General features: G+C 47.8%; 1 protein-coding gene across 2 annotated transcripts in view; it reads right to left on the bottom strand.

The window, feature by feature from the left end:
- Window positions 1-15,374, bottom strand: part of LOC139230427 (E3 ubiquitin-protein ligase TRIM39-like) — a 113,938-nt gene extending 98,564 nt beyond the window's left edge. Inside the window, exons 1-4 of one of the 2 annotated variants that reach the window (XM_070862265.1) lie at window positions 14,944-15,374; window positions 13,307-13,402; window positions 10,788-11,021; window positions 8,827-8,849 (exon numbers count right to left, since the gene is read on the bottom strand). In XM_070862265.1, coding sequence (XP_070718366.1) covers window positions 8,827-8,849; window positions 10,788-11,021; window positions 13,307-13,402; window positions 14,944-15,339 — 749 coding nt within the window. In that variant the 5' untranslated portion in view covers window positions 15,340-15,374. The remainder of the gene's footprint in view (window positions 1-8,826; window positions 8,850-10,787; window positions 11,022-13,306; window positions 13,403-14,943) is intronic. The other variant, XM_070862266.1, reaches the window with a different exon arrangement.
- Window positions 15,375-17,276: the final 1,902 nt, after the last annotated feature.

Below are 17,276 nucleotides of genomic sequence, written 5' to 3'. Positions count from 1 at the left end.
CAAATTTGGAGATACTACATTTAATCCCCTCGTCTAAATCATTAATGTACAGTGTAACAGCTGGGGCCCCAGCACAGAACCTTGCGGTACCCCACTAGTCACTGCCTGCCATTCTGAAAAGTACCCATTTACTCCTACTCTTTGCTTCCTGTCTGACAACCAGTTCTCAATCCATGTCAGCACACTACCCCCAATCCCATGTGCTTTAACTTTGCACATTAATCTCTTGTGTGGGACCTTGTCGAAAGCCTTCTGAAAGACCAAATATACCACATCAACTGGTTCTCCCTTGTCCACTCTACTGGAAACATCCTCAAAAAATTCCAGAAGATTTGTCAAGCATGATTTCCCTTTCACAAATCCATGCTGACTTGGACCTATCATGTCACCTCTTTCCAAATGCACTGCTATGATAGCCTTAATAATTGATTCCATCATTTTACCCACTACTGAGGTCAGGCTGACCGGTCTATAATTCCCTGTTATCTCTCTCCCTCCTTTTTTAAAAAGTGGGGCTACATTGGCTACCCTCCACTCGATAGGAACTGATCCAGAGTCAATGGAATGTTGGAAAATGACTGTCAATGCATCCGCTATTTCCAAGGCCACCTCCTTAAGTACTCTGGGATGCAGTCCATCAGGCACTGGGGATTTATCAGCCTTCAATCCCATCAATTTCCCCAACACAATTTCCCGACTAATAAGGATTTCCCTCAGTTCCTCCTCCTTACTAGACCCTCTGACCCCTTTTATATCCGGAAGGTTGTTTGTGTCCTCCTTAGTGAATACTGAACCAAAGTACTTGTTCAATTGGTCTGCATTTCTTTGTTCAGTTATGACTTCCCCTAATTCTGACTGCAGGGGACCTACGTTTGTCTTTACTAACCTTTTTCTCTTTACATATCTGTAGAAACTTTTGCAATCCGTCTTAATGTTCCCTGCAAGCTTCTTCTCGTACTCCATTTTCCCTGTCCTAATCAAACCCTTTGTCCTCCTCTGCTGAGTTCTAAATTTCTCCCAGTACCCGGGTTCGCTGCTATTCCTGGCCAATTTGTATGCCACTTCCTTGGCTTTAATACTATCCCTGATTTCCCTTGATAGCCACGGTTGAGCCACCTTCCCTTTTTTATTTTTACGCCAGACAGGGATGTACAATTGTTGTAGTTCATCCATGCGGTCTCTAAATGTCTGCCATTGCCCATCCACAGTCAACCCCTTAAGTATCATTCGCCAATCTATCCTAGCCAATTCACGCCTCATACCTTCAAAGTTACCCTTCTTTAGGCCGTTCAGGAGTGATGTCAGGAAGCATTTCTTCACACAAAGGGCACTGGAGATCTGGAACTCTTTCCCCAAAATGCTGTTGAGACTCGGGGGGGGTCAATTGAAAATCTCAAAACTTAGCTTGATAGACTTTTGTTCGGCGAGTATATTAAGGGATATGGAACCAAGGCGGGTAGGTGGAGTTGAGACACTGATCAACCGTGATTTCATTGAAGGGTGGAACAGACTTGAATTGCTGAATGGCCTCTTAGTGTTAATGGGCCCAAGTTTCAGCTGGATTTACTCCGATTTTTTTGGAGCAACTCGTTTTTTTTGGAGTATCCTAGAAATTGCAATTCTCCACATTTAGTTTGCTCCAGTTTCAGTGAGTTAGTTTAGTTTGTTTTAGTTCAGTTTTTTTTCAAAAGAGGGTGAGTCCAGCCCACTTCGGCCTGTTTTGCAACTTTGAACTGTGAAAACTTGCTTCAAACTAACTTAGAATGGCATAAGTGGCCACTTTTGTAAGTTCGGAAAAATCTTACCTCGAGTTAAGTTCAGTGCAGGCACAGCCAGAGACAGGGGGTGGGAAGCATTAAACACAAAGGACTAAAGCATTAAACACTTAAAATGGCCTAAAATCTCTTGCGATGATATTTTGCCTTGTATCTGCTGAGTGAGGACAGTTGTTTCTCTTTTTATAAATAAGCAAGTGTAGGCTCCCGGCTGAGGCAGACACATCAACACCTAATTGTGGCTAAGTTGATCTTTCAGAAAACATCATACCCCATTCGTCCAACCTATTACTTGAAAGGGGTATTCAATATTCAGGAAGGATAGACAGAAAGGAAAAGGAGGTGGGGTAGCATTGCTGGTTAAAGAGGAGATTAATGTAATAGTAAGGAAGGACATTAGCTTGGATGATGTGGAATCTGTATGGATAGAGCTGCGGAACACCAAAGGACAGAAAACGCTAGTGGGAGTTGTGTACAGACCACCAAATAGTGGTAGTGGGGTTGGGGATGGCATCAAACAGGAAATTAGGGATGCATGCAATAAAGGTACAGCAGTTATCATGGGTGACTTTAATCTACATATAGATTGGGCTAACCAAACTGGGAGCAATACGGTGGAAGTGGATTTCCTGGAGTGTATAAGGAATGGTTTTTTCGACCAATATGTCGAGGATCCAACTAGAAAGAAGGCCATCCTAGACTGGGTCGAGTGTAATGAGAGAGGATTAATTGGCAATCTTGTTGTGTGAGGCCCCTTGGGGAACAGTGACCATAATATGGTAGAATTCTTCATTAAGATGGAGAGTGACACAGTTAATTCAGAGACTAGGGTCCTGAACTGAAAGAAAGGTTACTTCGATGGTATGAGACGTGAATTGGCTACAATAGACTGACGAATGATACTTAAAGGGTTGATGGTGGATAGGCAATGGCAGACATTTAAAGATCACATGGATGAACTTCAACAATTGTACATCCCTATCTGGCATAAAAATAAAATGGGAAAGGTGGCTCAACCGTGGCTAACAAGGGAAATTAGGGATAGTGTTAAATCCAAGGAAGAGGCATATAAATTGGCCAGAAAAAGCAGCAAACCTGAGGACTGGGAGAAATTTAGAATTCAGCAGAGGAGGACAAAGGGTTTAATTGGGAGAGGGAAAATAGAGTATGAGAGTAAGCTTGCAGGGAACATAAAAACTGATTGCAACAGCTTCTATAGATATGTGAAGGAAAACGATTAGTGAAGAAAAATGTAGGTCCCTTGCAGTCAGAATCAGGTGAATTTATAATGGGGAACAAAGAAATGGCAGACCAATTGAACAAATACTTTGGTTCTGTCTTCACTAAGGAAGACACAAATAACCTTCCGGAAATACTAGGGGACTGAAGGTCGAGCGAGAAGGAGGAACTGAAGGAAATCCTTATTAGTCAGGAAATTGTGTCAGGGAAATTGATGGGATTGAATGCCGATAAATCCCCAGGGCCTGATAGTCTGCATCCCAGAGTACTTAAGGAAGTGGCCCTAGAAATAGTGGATGCATTAGTGATCATTTTCTAACAGTCAATTGACTCTGGATCAGTTCCTACGGACTGGAGGGTAGCTAATGTAACACCACTTTTTAAAAAAGGAGGGAGAGAGAAAACAGGGAATTATAGACCGGTTAGCCTGACATCAGTAGTGGGGAAAATGTTGAAATCAATTATTAAAGACGTAATAGCAGCGCATTTGGAAAGCAGTGACAGGATCGGTCCAAGTCAGCATGGATTTATGAAAGGGAAATCATGCTTGACAAATTTTCTAGAATTTTTGAGGATGTAACTAGTAGAGTGGACAAGGAAGAACCAGTGGATGTGGTGTATTTGGACTTTCAATAGGCTTTTGACAAGGTCCCACACAAGAGATTGGTGTGCAAAATTAAAGCACATGGTATTGGGGGTAATGTATTGACGTGGATAGAGAACTGATTGGCAGACAGAAAGCAAAGAGTAGGAATAAACGGGTCCTTTTCAGAATGGCAGGCAGTGACTAGTAGGGTACCGCAAGGTTCAGTGCTGGGACCCCAGCTTTTACAATATATATTAATGATTTAGACAAAGGAATTGAATGTAATATCTCCAAGTTTGCAGATGACACTAAGCTGAGTGGCAATGTGAGCTATGAGGAGGATGCTAAGAGGCTGCAGGATGAGTGGACAGGTTAGGTGAGTGGGCAAATGCATGGCAGATGCAGTATAATGTGGATAAATGTGAGGTTATCCACTTTGGTGGCAAAAACAGGGAGGCAGAATATTATCTGAATGGTGAAAGATTAGGAAAAGGGGAGGTGCAATGAGACCTGGGTGTCATGGTACATCAATCATTGAAAGTTGGCATGCAAGTACAGCAGGCGGTGAAGGCGGCAAATGGCCTTCATAGCGAGAGAATTTGAGTATAGGAGCAGGGAGGTCTTACTGCAGTTGTACAAGGCCTTGGTGAGGCCACACCTTGAATATTGTGTTCAGTTTTGGTCTCCTAATCTGAGGAAGGACATTCTTGCTATTGAGGGAGTGCAGCAAAGGTTCACCAGACTGATTCCCGGGATGGCAGGACTGACATATGAAGAAAGATTGGATCGACTAGGCATATATTCACTGGAATTTAGAAGAATGAGAGGGGATCTCATAGAAACACATAAAATTCTGACGCGATTGGACAGGTTAGATGCAGGAAGAATGTTCCCAATGTTGGGGAAGTCCAGGACCAGGGGTCACAGTCTAAGGATAAGGGGTAAGCCATTTAGGACCGAGATGAGGAGAAACTTCTTCACTCAGAGAATTGTGAACCTGTGGAATTTTCTACCACAAAAAGTTTTTATGGCCAGTTCGTTAGATCTATTCAAAAGGGAGTTAGATGTGGCCCTTATGGCTAAAGGGATCAAGGGGTATGGAGAGAAAGCAGGAATGGGGTACTGAAGTTGCATGATCATATTGAATGGTGGTGCAGGCTTGAAGAGCCAAATGGTCTACCTCTGCACCTATTTTCTATGTTCCTATGTTTCTATGAATAACCCACCTCGGACTGGATTATCTGTCATTTGTAAGAACTAACTGTTTGGCATTAACATGCCTCTGTCAGGGACTGACTGTTAGAGTAACGTGGTGTAGCCCACCCTAACCCACCACTGTCTCCCACACCCCCAACAGCACTCTTCCCCCCCGCCCCCCCCCCCCGCCCCCAACCCTCCAACCCTTCGCTCCGTGTGTCCCTCCTCACTTCTACGCCCCCAACACCATTCTGTCCCCGCCCCCCCCCCCCCCGCCCCAAACCCTCACAGCCAGCAGCAGATCTGTGCGTCTCAGATACAGTCGGGCAATCAGTCGCTGGCTTCCTCGGCCCACGGACACCCCTCCCACTGCAGCAGGAGAGATCTCCGAGCCACGACATCACCAAAACAGATTCTATGGTCATTATCACATTGCTTTACACAAATTGGATGCCGCATTTCCAACATTACAACAGTGGCTGCTCTTCAAAAGTATTTAATTGGCTGTAAAGCACGTTAGGACATCCTGAGGTCGAGAAAGGCGCTATATAAACGCAAGTTCTTTTTTTTTTAGACTTAAAAGTCCACAGGATTGGTTCTCTGTGTAGCACACCCATTGAAAGTATTAACTCTTCAGGGGTACCCCTGTTCTAACTTCCAAAAGACAAGCCGAGCTACCCAAAAGGAAAACAGCACGACAATTGCAGAAAATATGCATTTAACTAGAACAGAAATAATACGGTGAGCACGTTAACAAAGAATCGAAAGGAAGATGGGCAGAATTATGATAGTCTTGATCAACCTCTGGTAAACGTGGTGATGTTGCAAGGCTAAATCAGGTAGCAGAGGTGAGAGAAATCCAAATTACTATCCTTTGTATTGTATGGATCGATAACCTACGCTATACAAATAAAGTCTGTTCTGTATACTCGGTGGTGGGGGTGGAGTGGGGGGGAGGGGGGCATGAGGGGAGAGAGAGAGCTGCTGGCTGCCCTTCGTATCAGGGGGGTGGAGGGGGTGACTGAACGTGGCATCTTAATTTGCATACAAACAGCAACACAGGCAGGACACTGCTGCAAGTTTCGGTGCTCCTGCGCTACTGCGAACACCGGGCCTGACGCCACTGCGCACGCGCGATGCTGCCGGCACTGATTCCGGTGCAGGGCTGTAGCTCCACCCCCCCCCACTGTTTAATCTGCGCCACGCCAGGGCACTCCAGACCCTTCAGGGCACAAAATCGGCGCATAAAGGGTAAGTACGCCAAAAAAATGGGTTGGCCAAAATTGGGCCCAACATGAGCTTGTATGTAGGAACCGGTGAGCTATCTCCAGCACAATTGTAATAAAGCTCTGCAGCTCATCCTGATATTGAATGCTGGCATGCAGGTACAGCAGGCGGTGAAGAAGGCAAATGGCATGTTGGCCTTCATAGCGAGGGGATTTGAGTACAGGGGCAGGGAGGTCTTGCTGCAGTTGTACAGGGTCTTGGTGAGGCCACACCTGGAATATTGTGTTCAGTTTTGGTCTCCTAATCTGAGGAAGGACATTCTTGCTATTGAGGGAGTGCAGTGAAGGTTCACCAGACTGATTCCCGGGATGGCAGGACTGACATATGAAGAAAGACTGGATCGACTAGGCCTCTATTCACTGGAATTTAGAAGAATGAGAGGGGATCTCATAGAAACATATAACATTCTGACGGGATTGGACAGGTAAGATACAGGAAAAATGTTCCCGATGCTGGGGAAGTCCAGAACCAGGGCTCACAGTCTAAGGATAAGGAGAAAGCCATTTAGGACCGAGATGAGGAGAAACTTCTTCACTCAGAGAGTTGTGAACCTGTGGAATTCTCTACCACAGAAAGTTGTTGAGGCCAGTTCGGTAGATATATTCAAAAGAGAGTTAAATGTGGCCCTTACATCTGTATACTCGGTGATGGGGGTGGAGTGGGGGGTGGGGGGGGGGGGCATGAGGGGAGAGAGAGAGCTGCTGGCTGACCTTCATATCAGGGAGGTGGAGGGGGTGACCAGGGGGGGATCAAGGGGTATGGAGAGAAAGCAGGAATGGGGTACTGAAGTTGCATGATCAGCCATGGTGGTGCAGGCTCGAAGGGCCAAATGGCCTACTCCTGCACCTATTTTCTATGTTCTATGCTCCAGTTTCTCACTGTAAAAGCCTGTGGTTGCTGGCGCTCAATTGCAATTTTCAAGATTGAGATTGACACAAAACTTGGAAGTCTAGTGAACAGTGAGGAGGAGAGTGATTGACTTCAAGAGGACATAGACAGGCTGATGGAATGAATGGATACGTGGCAGATGAAATTTAACACAGAAAGTTGCGAAGTGATATAGTTTGGTCGAAAGAACAAGGAGAGGAAATATAAAATAAAGGGTACAATGTTAAAGGGGATGCATGAACAGAGAGACCCAGAGGTATCTGCGCACAAATCGTTGAAGGTGGCGGGGCAGGTTTGGAAAGCGGTTAACAAAGCTTACGGGATTCTGGTCTTCACGAATAGAGGTAAAGAGCACAAAAGTGTGAAAATTATGATGAACCTGTATAAAACACTGGTTCAACCTCAACGGGAGTATTGTGTCCAATTCTGGACACCGCATTTTAGGAAGGATGTGACGATCTTAGAGAGGGTGCAGAAAAGATTTACATGAATGGTTCCAGGGATGAGGAACTTCAATTCCATGGATAGACTGGAGAAGCTGGGGCTGTTCACCTTGGAGCAGAGAAGATTGAGAGGAGATTTGATAGAGGTGTTCAAAATCATGACGGGTCCGGACAGAGAGAAACTGTTCCCATTGGCAGAAGGGCCGAGATCCAGAGGACACAGATTAAGTGGTTCGGATCTGGAATGCACGGCCTCAAAGGTTGGTGGAGGCAGACTCAATCACGGCTTTCAAAAGGGAATTGGATAAATCCCTGAAAGAAAAAATTGTGCAGGGCTACAGGGAAAGGGCGGGGGGAGTGGGACTAATTGAGGCGCTCTTGCAGAGAGCCGGCACAGGCTCGACAGGCCGAATGGCCACATTCTGTGCTGTTACCATTGTATGATTCTGTGGGGCCAATTTTCACCAAGTGCCGCCCGAAGAGTCACCGATGGCCGCCGAGGTACCGGACGGTACTTTGGGCGGGATACTCATGGCCGAGGTCCCTCGAAGGTCGGCGGGCGGCAAATGGGCGACGTACGCCGCCAATCTGGGCGGCGGTGGGCGGGAGGTCTCATTCTCGGCGGCAGAGGCGCTTGTCGCCCAAGTGCCAACGAGGAGGGAGTCGGGCCCACGGAGGGTCGAAGACCTGAAAATTAAAATCATCAGTAAAAAAAATTTTAAAACTATCCAAAGATCTTCAGGGGACCCCATCCAGGTAAGTCGCTGTGGAAAAGTGTTTCAAAAATGTTCACTAACCATTTTTTCAGTTTCTTCAGACTCACCGTCGGGGACAGACCAGCCTCCTGGCAGTGGTCCACCCCCGCTCTGCCGCCGACTCCCGCCAACTCCCGCCCGCAGGAATCTGGGAGCTCGGCGGGCGGGAGCTCAGTTGCTCCACTCGGCCGTCCGCTGATGTCAGCGGACGGTTCCCAGTGGCTCTCCCTTCTTGCCCGCTCCAGGCCACCCGAAAGTGGCACTGGGCAGATCTTCCAGAGGAATTTTGGCGGCAATGGGTGGCAGTCAGCAGCAGTGGGCAGTGTGAGTGATGACTTTCGGCATCTGATTCTATGATTCTAAAGCCTTCTGTTAGGTAACGGTATTAAGGGATATGGAGCACAGGCGGGTAAATGGAGTTGAGGTACCGATCAGCCATGATCTAACCGAATGGCGGGACAGGCTGGAGGGGCTGAATGGCCTCCTCCTGTTCCTATCTGCCAATGGACAGGATAGAGACAGGGATAAATGTTGAGAAGCAGGTAGGTGGGGTTTAATCCAACCAAAAAGCAATGTACCAATGATATTATTTTGGACCCTTCCATTGAAAAGGTCATTCTGATTCCAGTAGTCTTGCAAAAGAGGACGCTACATACCTGTCAAGAATGGGAATGGCATCCTGAAACACAAGCAGAGAAAGAAAGCCAAAGTTAAACTTGCAACCAAAGTTGACAATAAATCTGAACTTTTTCGAACTAAAAAAAAATGAAATTCCGTGAGGATTATTTCTCCATGTGTTTCTTAAAAAAAAAACAGGGAATTAATTAAAGCAATGTGAACATCTGTTTCTAGTCTCTGCTCACAGGCCGTGCCTTCATGAACAGAATTCATTGAACTCTGCGCAATGCACGTGAAGTTCAACATTAACATCAACACCCAACTGATACCCAGCGCAGCCAGTTCCCAGTCTAGCGAAAACATATGAACACAAGAACACAAGAAATAGGAGCAGAAGGAGGCCGTTTGGCCCCTCGAGCCTGCTCCGCCATTTAATAAGATCATGGCTGATCTGATCTTGGGCTCAACTCCACTTCCCTGCCCGCTCCCCGTAACCCTCGACTCTCTTATCGTTCAAAAATCTGTCTATCTCCACCTTAAATATATTCAATGACCCAGCCTCCACAGCTCTCTGGGGCAGAGAATTCTAAAGAGTCATGACCCTCTGAGAGAAGAAATTCCTCCTCATCTCCGTTTTAAATGGGCGACCCCTTATTCTGAAACTATGGCCCCTAGTTCTAGATTGCCGCAGGTGGGGAAGCATTCTCTCTGCACCTACTCTGTCCAGCCCCATCAGAATCGTATACGTTTCAATAAGATCACTTCTCATTCTCCTAAAATCCAATGAGTAGAGGCCTAACCTGCTCAACCTATCCTCACAAGACAACCCCCTCATCTCAGGAATCAACCTAGTGAACCTTCTCTGAACTGCCTCCAATGCAAGTATATCCTTAAATACGGAGACCAAAACTGTACGCAATACTCCAGGTGTGGCCTCACCAATACCCTGTACAGTTGTAGCAGGACTTCTCTGCTTTTATACTCCATCCCCCTTGCAATAAAGGCCAACATTCCATTGGCCTTCCTGATTACTTGCTGTACCTGCATACTAACTTTTTGTGTTTCATGTAATGGAAAACAAACGGATCAAGCAGCTTCAATGGAAGTGGGGCGGGGAGGAGGTGATTTTAACCTGCCACGCCGGGCAGGAATCCCACGGGATTCGGTGGAACTCCAGATTTACACCCCGCCTGATATTGACCCCAAACGGAGAGTAAAATCCGTCGGGAGTGTAAAACTAGAGTTGTCCCCGATCCCCTCAAGTTTCCCGATGGAAGGGTTAGGTTAAAATTGGCCCTGTCGTGCATGCCAGTTTGATTTTGTTTCTTTCGTGATACTACATGGCTATTCTCTGGCAGCGCAGTCACTTATATTCCCAGACTGATTCCGAGGATGGGGGGTTTGCCCAAGCAGACTAGCCTATATTCTCTGGAGTTTAGAAGAATGAGAAGTGATTTCATTGAAACCTACACAATTCTTACAGGGCTTGACAGGGTAGATGCAGGGAGGATGTTTCCCCTGGCCGGGGAGTCTAGAACCAGGGGTCACAGTCTCAGAATAAGGGGTCGGCCATTTAGGACTGAGATGAGGAGAAATGTCTTCACTGGGGGGGGTGGTGAATCTTTGGAATTCTCTGCCTCAGAGGGCTGTAGAGGCTCAGTTGTTGAGTATATTCAAGACTGATCGATACATTTTTGGGAACGAAGGGAATTATGGGATATGGGGATCGTGCAGGCAAGGAGAGTTGAGGTAGAAGATCAGCCATGATTGTATAGAATGGCGGAGAAGGCTCGAGGAACGAAATGGCCTACTCCTGCTCCTATTTCTTATGTTGTTATGATTTTTGTCCCTAACTGTCCTTTCTTCCGCAGGGGCCAGAGGTGACATAATAGAGAAATCCTGTGCCTCTCCCCTCCGATATCCCCAAACCATCATCATTCACCTCAGTGCCTGTTTAGTTTACCAAAGCGGTCTCTCTATCGCGTCGGAAAAGTTGTACCTGTAACAATAAATCCATCTCTTGTACCGTCTGTCTCCTCTGTATATCGATTATCCCCTGGTTAATCAATGTGCTTTCGTCCAACAATTTCTTCATGTTTTCTTCTATTTGCTGTGTTATGGCCTTTTCCTGTTCCTCCAGCTTTGATAACAGAGCCAGTTTTTCATCGCTCAGAAACCGCTGCATTTCATCAAATTCAGTCTCAATTCTCGCCCGCAGGCTGCCTGCTTGTTTCTGTTAACGGAACAACAGCAACTTGCATTTGTATGGCGTTCAGTCACAGATCAGCCATCATCTCATTGAGTGGTGGAACAGGCTCGAGGGGCTGAATGGCCTCCTCCTGTTCTTCTGTTCCTCTAGCACCTTTAACATAGTAAAACGTCCCAAGACTCTTCGCAGGAGCGCCATCAAACAAAATTTGGCACTGAGCTACAGAAGGAGATATTAGGGCAGGTGACAGGTCACAGCCGTCGGTTCGAAGGAGCGTCTTGAAGGAGGAGAGAGAGGTGGCGAGGTGGAGAGGTTCAGGGAGGGAATTCCAGAGCTTGAGGGCTTGGCAGATAAAGACAGGGTCACCAGTGGTGGAGCGAATAAAAATCGCTCAAGCAAAGGGAGTTGTTGATGATGTCACTGAATAGTGTCCAATGAGAGATCGTTGAGGTGCCATGAGTTAGTTTGGGAGAGACCCAAGGAAGGAAGTGCTGGGACTGCCGGAGGAGCTGAGTCTAATTAGGATCGGAGCGGTGAGGAGAAGGCAAGGTTACAGGTGGAGCAGAGAGGTTGGTCGCGTTCGGGCCTAGGTGACTGTGGGGCCGAAATTCATCACCTCACCGCCCGCTGCCACCAACATTCCTCCTGAAGATCCGCCCAGTGCCACTTTGGAAGTGGCTTGGAGCAGGCGGGAGGAGAGAGGCTCCAGGAACCGCCCACTGTCGCCGACATTCCTCCTGAAGATCAGCCCAGTGCCACTTTGGAGGTGGCCTGGAGCAGGCGGGAGCGGGCGGGAGGGGAGAGCCACCAGGAACCGCCCACTGTCGCCGACATTCCTCCTGAAGATCAGCCCAGTGCCACTTTGGAGGTGGCCTGGAGCAGGCGGGAGCGGGCGGGAGGGGAGAGCCACCAGGAACCGCCCACTGACGTCAGCGGATGGCCGAGTGGCGCAACTGAGCTCCCGCCCGCCGAGCTCCCAGATTCCTGCGGGCGGGAGCCAGCGGGAGTCAGCGGCAGAACGGGGGTGGATCGCTGCGAGGAGGCTGGTCTGTCCCCGACCGTGAGTCTGAAGAAACTGAAAAAAAGGGAAGTGACCATTTTTAAAAAACATTTCCACAGCGACTTACCATTGATGGGGATCCCTGAAGGCCTTCCGATAGTTTTTTTATTTTTTAGTGTTGATTTTTATTTTTAGTTCTCTGACCCCTCCCCCGCCCCCCGGGCCTCGACTCCCTCCTCGGCGGCACATGGGCGGCGAGCGCCTCTGCCGCCGAGAATGAGACCCCCCGCCCGCTGCCGCCCAGATTGGCGGCGTACGTCGTCCAATTGCCGCCCGCCAACCTTCGAGGGACCTCGGCCATGACTATCCCGCCCAAGGTACCGTCCGCTACCTCGGTGGCCATCGGCGGCACTTTGGGCAACACTTGGGCAGGCGGCGGCCTTGATCAAAATCGGCCCCTTCGAGACAGGAAGATGCCAAAACTAAGGAATTGATTCCATCAGCCTTTGTAGACAAAGAAGTACATCAGCTCCTCTGAGGAAATACCAGACCATCAAGGTGAGGATGGCGGGAGAGGAGTTGCCGTTTGAAGGAGTTGATTTGCGGTAGAGAAGATGGGCTTTGGCTGTCCTTGTCCTCAAAGTAGTAAGTAGAACTTATTGCGGGAAGCAAGGAACGATATTGCTTGAGGTGGCCAAGTCAAATGCTCAAACCTAAAGGCCTCAGACTTGAGATCGCAAGGGTGCCAAAGATTGTGCTGAAGTGGAACAATGGGGCTGAGGGCACTACGAGGGACATTGGCATCAAAAGTAGAAGCGAAGCATCTGTTTAGCAGGCTTGTCAGAGGCAGTGAAGCTCTGTCAGGAACAGAAAGAACTTGCAGTTATATAGCGTCTTTCACGACCTCAGGACGTCTCAAAGCGCTTCGCAGCCAGTGAAGTGCTTTGAAGTGTGTTGTAGTGTGGGAATCTCACCAGAACGGAGGGAGTTGGATGTTGGAGAGACAGTGGAGTTGAGGGATGTGGGGGAGTTTATTCCACGGTTGGGGGTTGAGGTGGCAAGGAGCTGAGCTCTCTGAAGGAAAGGTGGCAATGACCAGACCGTAGCCTTGTTGATGGTTCAGACCCCAAGAATGTTTCAGGCTCACATGAAGGCAAGGTTGTGTGGGCGTGCAAACCAATGCCCAGGGTGAGTCTGAACAGTTTTATGACTAAGATGCACGTTACGTTTTAAAACTGGCTCCTGACTTGACCAACAGTGTGTCTCCGATGGTGATATCGAGTCAAGGCGCGATACTCAGATAACTCACCTTCAGCACTTTTAGATTCTCTGTGTCTTCATCCTTAGCAATCCGCATTTCTTCTAGTTGTGTCTGTAGGGTATCGATTGCCTGCTCCAACTTTTCCTGAAACAAAGTGAACACAATTAAACAGAGTTAGATCTAGTGTCACCCCGATTGTTTCAGAATATCCATCGGATCATAAGAACATAAGAAATAAGAGCAGGAGTAGGCCATACGGCCCCTCGAGCCTGCTCCACCATTCAATAAGATCATGGCTGATCTGATCATTGACTCAGCTCCACTTCCCTGCCCACTCCCCATAACCTCATATCCCCTTATCGTTCAAAAATCTGTCTATCTCCCCTTAAATGTATTCAATGACCCAGCCTCCACAGCTCTCTGGGGCAGAGAATTCCACAGATTTTGAATCCTCTGAGAGAAGAAATTCCTCCTCATCTCAGTTTTAAATGGGCGGCCCCATATTCGGAGACTATCCCCTAGTTTTAGTTTCCCCTATGAGTGGAAATATCCTCTCTGCATCCATCTTGTCGAGCCCTCTCATTATCTTATATGTTTCGATAAGATCACCCCTCATTCTTCTGAACGCCAATCAGTATAGGCCCAACCTACACAACCTATCTTCATAAGTCAACCCCCTCATCTCAGGAATAAACCTCGTGAACTTTCACTGAACAGCCTCCAATGCAAGTATATCCCTTCTTAAATACGGAGACCATCTATCTATTCATTTACTTACCTGAACATTTAAACATTGTCCATTTCTCAATCAAGGAGAGATAGATGGATAGAGATAGACAGAAGCAGGGATAGAAGGCCAGACAGAGACAGAGACAGACAGACAGAGACAAACAGAGACAAACAGATAGAGACAAACAGAGACAGACAGACAGAGACAGACAGACAGACAGACAGAGCAACAGACAGACAGACAGACAGAGCGACAGACAGACAAGACAGACAATTCCCTAATCACCTGCCACACATTTGGAGTCACATTGGGGTCTGATTGTGGAGTTCTTTGAGGATGTAATGAGCAGGGTGGATAAGGGGAAACCAGCGGATGTGGTGTATTTAGATTTGCATATAGCATTTATATAGCACCTTTAACACAGTAAAACATTCCAAGGCGTTTCACAGGGTTGTTAGCAAAAAACATGTGACACCGACCCACATAAGCAGAAATTAGCACAGGCGAGCAAAAGCTTGGCCAAAGAGTTAGGTTTTAAGGAGCACAGGTTTGAAGGAGGAAAGAGAGGCGGAGAGGTTTAGGGAGGGAGTTCCAGAGCTTGGGGCCCAGGCAACAGAAGGCACGGCCACCGATGGTTGAGCGATTATAATCAGGTATGGGCGAGAGGCCAGAATTAGAGGAGCGCAGACATCTCGGCGTGTTGTGGGGATGGAGGAGATTACCGAGATAGGGAGGGGCGAGGCCATGGAGGGATTTGTAAAGGATGAGAATTTTGAAATCGAGGCGTTGTTTAACCGGGAGCCAATGTAGGTCAGCGAGCACAAGGGGGTGATGGGTGAGCGGGACTTGGCGCGAGTTAGGACCCGGGCAACAGGAACACTCGCACTCGGGCAAAGGGAGAACACCACCCTGCGGCTGGGGCAAGCCCCCACCCCTCCCCTCACCCCCACACTACCTTCAGGGGTCTGACGGCGTGGTCCTTGTGAGCCCGAGACATGGCACAGATCAGGCAGATGGCTCGCCGGTCGTCCTCGCAGAAGAGCTTGAGCCGCTCGTCGTGCTCCGGGCATCGCCTGCCCGCCTCCTGCCGCCTGGTACCCTCCACCAGTCTGCGCACGCTCGCCACCATGCTGGCGGCGAAGCGGTTGGGCCTCAGCCTCCGGTCGTGGGCCGGCTCTCGGCACTGCGGGCAGAACGCCGCGCTCCCCTCGGCTCGACCCCAGTGCCGCAGGATGCAGGCCCGGCAGAAAATGTGCTCGCAGTCCATCGAGACCGGGTCCTCGTAAAACTCCAGGCAGATCGGGCAGCTCAACGCCCTCGTCATGTTTTCCAGCTCCTGCTCGGCTGCCATTTCAGCAGCTGCTGTTGTTGCTCTGCTTTGTGCTTTCACTTTCGCACGAACCAGGAAATGTGGCTCTTTAGCAGATTTAAAGGGGCAGTACTCTCAAGACAGAGGGGGGGGTGGGGATGGAAGGGAGGGGAGGGGGCTTTTCTCCTGACCACAGCAGGTCATTTGCATAAGAACATAAGAAATAGGAGCAGGAGTCGGCCATTAGGCCCCTCGAGCCTGCTCCGCCATTCAATAAGATCATGGCTGATCTGATCATGGACTCAGCTCCACTTCCCCGCCCGCTCCCCTTAACCCTTTACTCCCTTTTAACCTAATTTGCCAGGCAGGAAGCCCATAGGATCGTGTGGAATGCCTGTTTTACAGAGTTAAATTATGAGGACAGGTTGCATAAACGTGGCTTGTATCCAACTACAAGAACTGATATTTATATCACGTCTTTAGTGTAGTAAAATTCACAGGAGTGTTATAATACAAAAAAAAACTGACACTGAGTCGCGTAGGAGATATTAGGACGGGTGACCAAAAGCTCGGTCAAAGAGGTATGTTTTAAGGAGCGCTTTCAAGGAGGAAAGAGAAGTGGAGAGACAGAGTGGTTTAGGTAGGGAGTTTCCTGGAGTTAAGAAAATTGAGGGGTAATCGTGTAGGATTCGTTCCTCCCCCCCCATGGTAAAAATTGGACTATTGAATATAAAAACTTAGAACTGCATCACAGCTTGCAAAAAGAGCTGGCCAGGAAAGGGTTAATTCTTACGTTGCAGCCAAACCATCAGACATCAAGGACGATAGGGTATCTGCCATGGACTTTTTTTTTGCTTCAAAAATATACTTTATTTATATAAAATTTTCACAATACATTGTAAAATAGTTCAGTACCTTGCGGTCAGCAATTCCATACAATTCGTTTGGATGCTGACAGCAGTCCCATACAATGCACTAACGTGCATTTCATTTCAAGGTACAGTTTAGTACAATCCGTAAATCACGTTACACGTAGTACTGTGCAAATGAGGGTATTACATGGAGCAGATGAGAACAGGTTTACATTACATTCCGGGAGACATTTCAATACCGATCACGAATCACGTTACATGTAGCACTGTGCAGACGAAAGCAGTACACGGAACGGATGAGAATACATCTACATTTCTTTACAAGTTACTAAACAGTGCAGAGACTTTCATTATACATGGCACAACACAGGTGTTTTTCAGTACGTGGTGCTCTATGTATACAAGCAGATTACCAAGTGCAGCCCGAGGGGGTTATTGTTTAGACACCTAAGAACTAATTTTAAGAGTGGAAGCAAGTCATCCTCGATTCCGACGGACTGCCTATGATGATGATGATGTAATCACTAAACAATGGCAGCAGAAGAGGGACATTCAGACCTTCAATGGTTTCCTGTCTGAAAAGATAGAGGGACATTCATATATTCATTTACCTTAAGGGGTTACATTGTTTCTGGACTGTGACTCCAGAAAGGCTGGTATCAGGGTAGGCCTAGGCAATGGACCTTGAGCCACGCGGATATGAATACTAATAGAAAACCAACCTTGTAAAGGACCTCATAACAATCATGAACAATGCCTCGAGACGGGAAACAATTGGCCATCAAGAGCTCATATTTGATAGGGCCATCATGTTCAATCTGGTCTAAGATTGCGAGTTGGTTTTTGGTATAAAGAAGACCGATTTTCGAAGGCAAAGGACTCCGCAGCACAGGAACAGCAACAGAAGCCCAGCCAGTCTTCGGGACGCAAGCTGTAACCAAGGAAAGGGCTGACAGTCAGCCTCACAGACAGCCGAGGAATTGGGGATTGTATGTTTTGTTCCAGCCAAATCATTGAAGGGTTTTGTGTGTGGGTCGGGGTAACTTAATATGTAACAGTCAAGTCGCGAACGAGTTTAACTGTGTCAAGTTGTGCCAATGCAAATGA

The sequence above is a fragment of the Pristiophorus japonicus genome, chromosome 19 (assembly GCF_044704955.1).
Source record: "Pristiophorus japonicus isolate sPriJap1 chromosome 19, sPriJap1.hap1, whole genome shotgun sequence".
NCBI lineage: Eukaryota > Metazoa > Chordata > Chondrichthyes > Pristiophoridae > Pristiophorus > Pristiophorus japonicus.
Note: the sequence above shows the minus strand (reverse complement) of the source record. Positions and strands in the feature narration are given on the sequence as shown.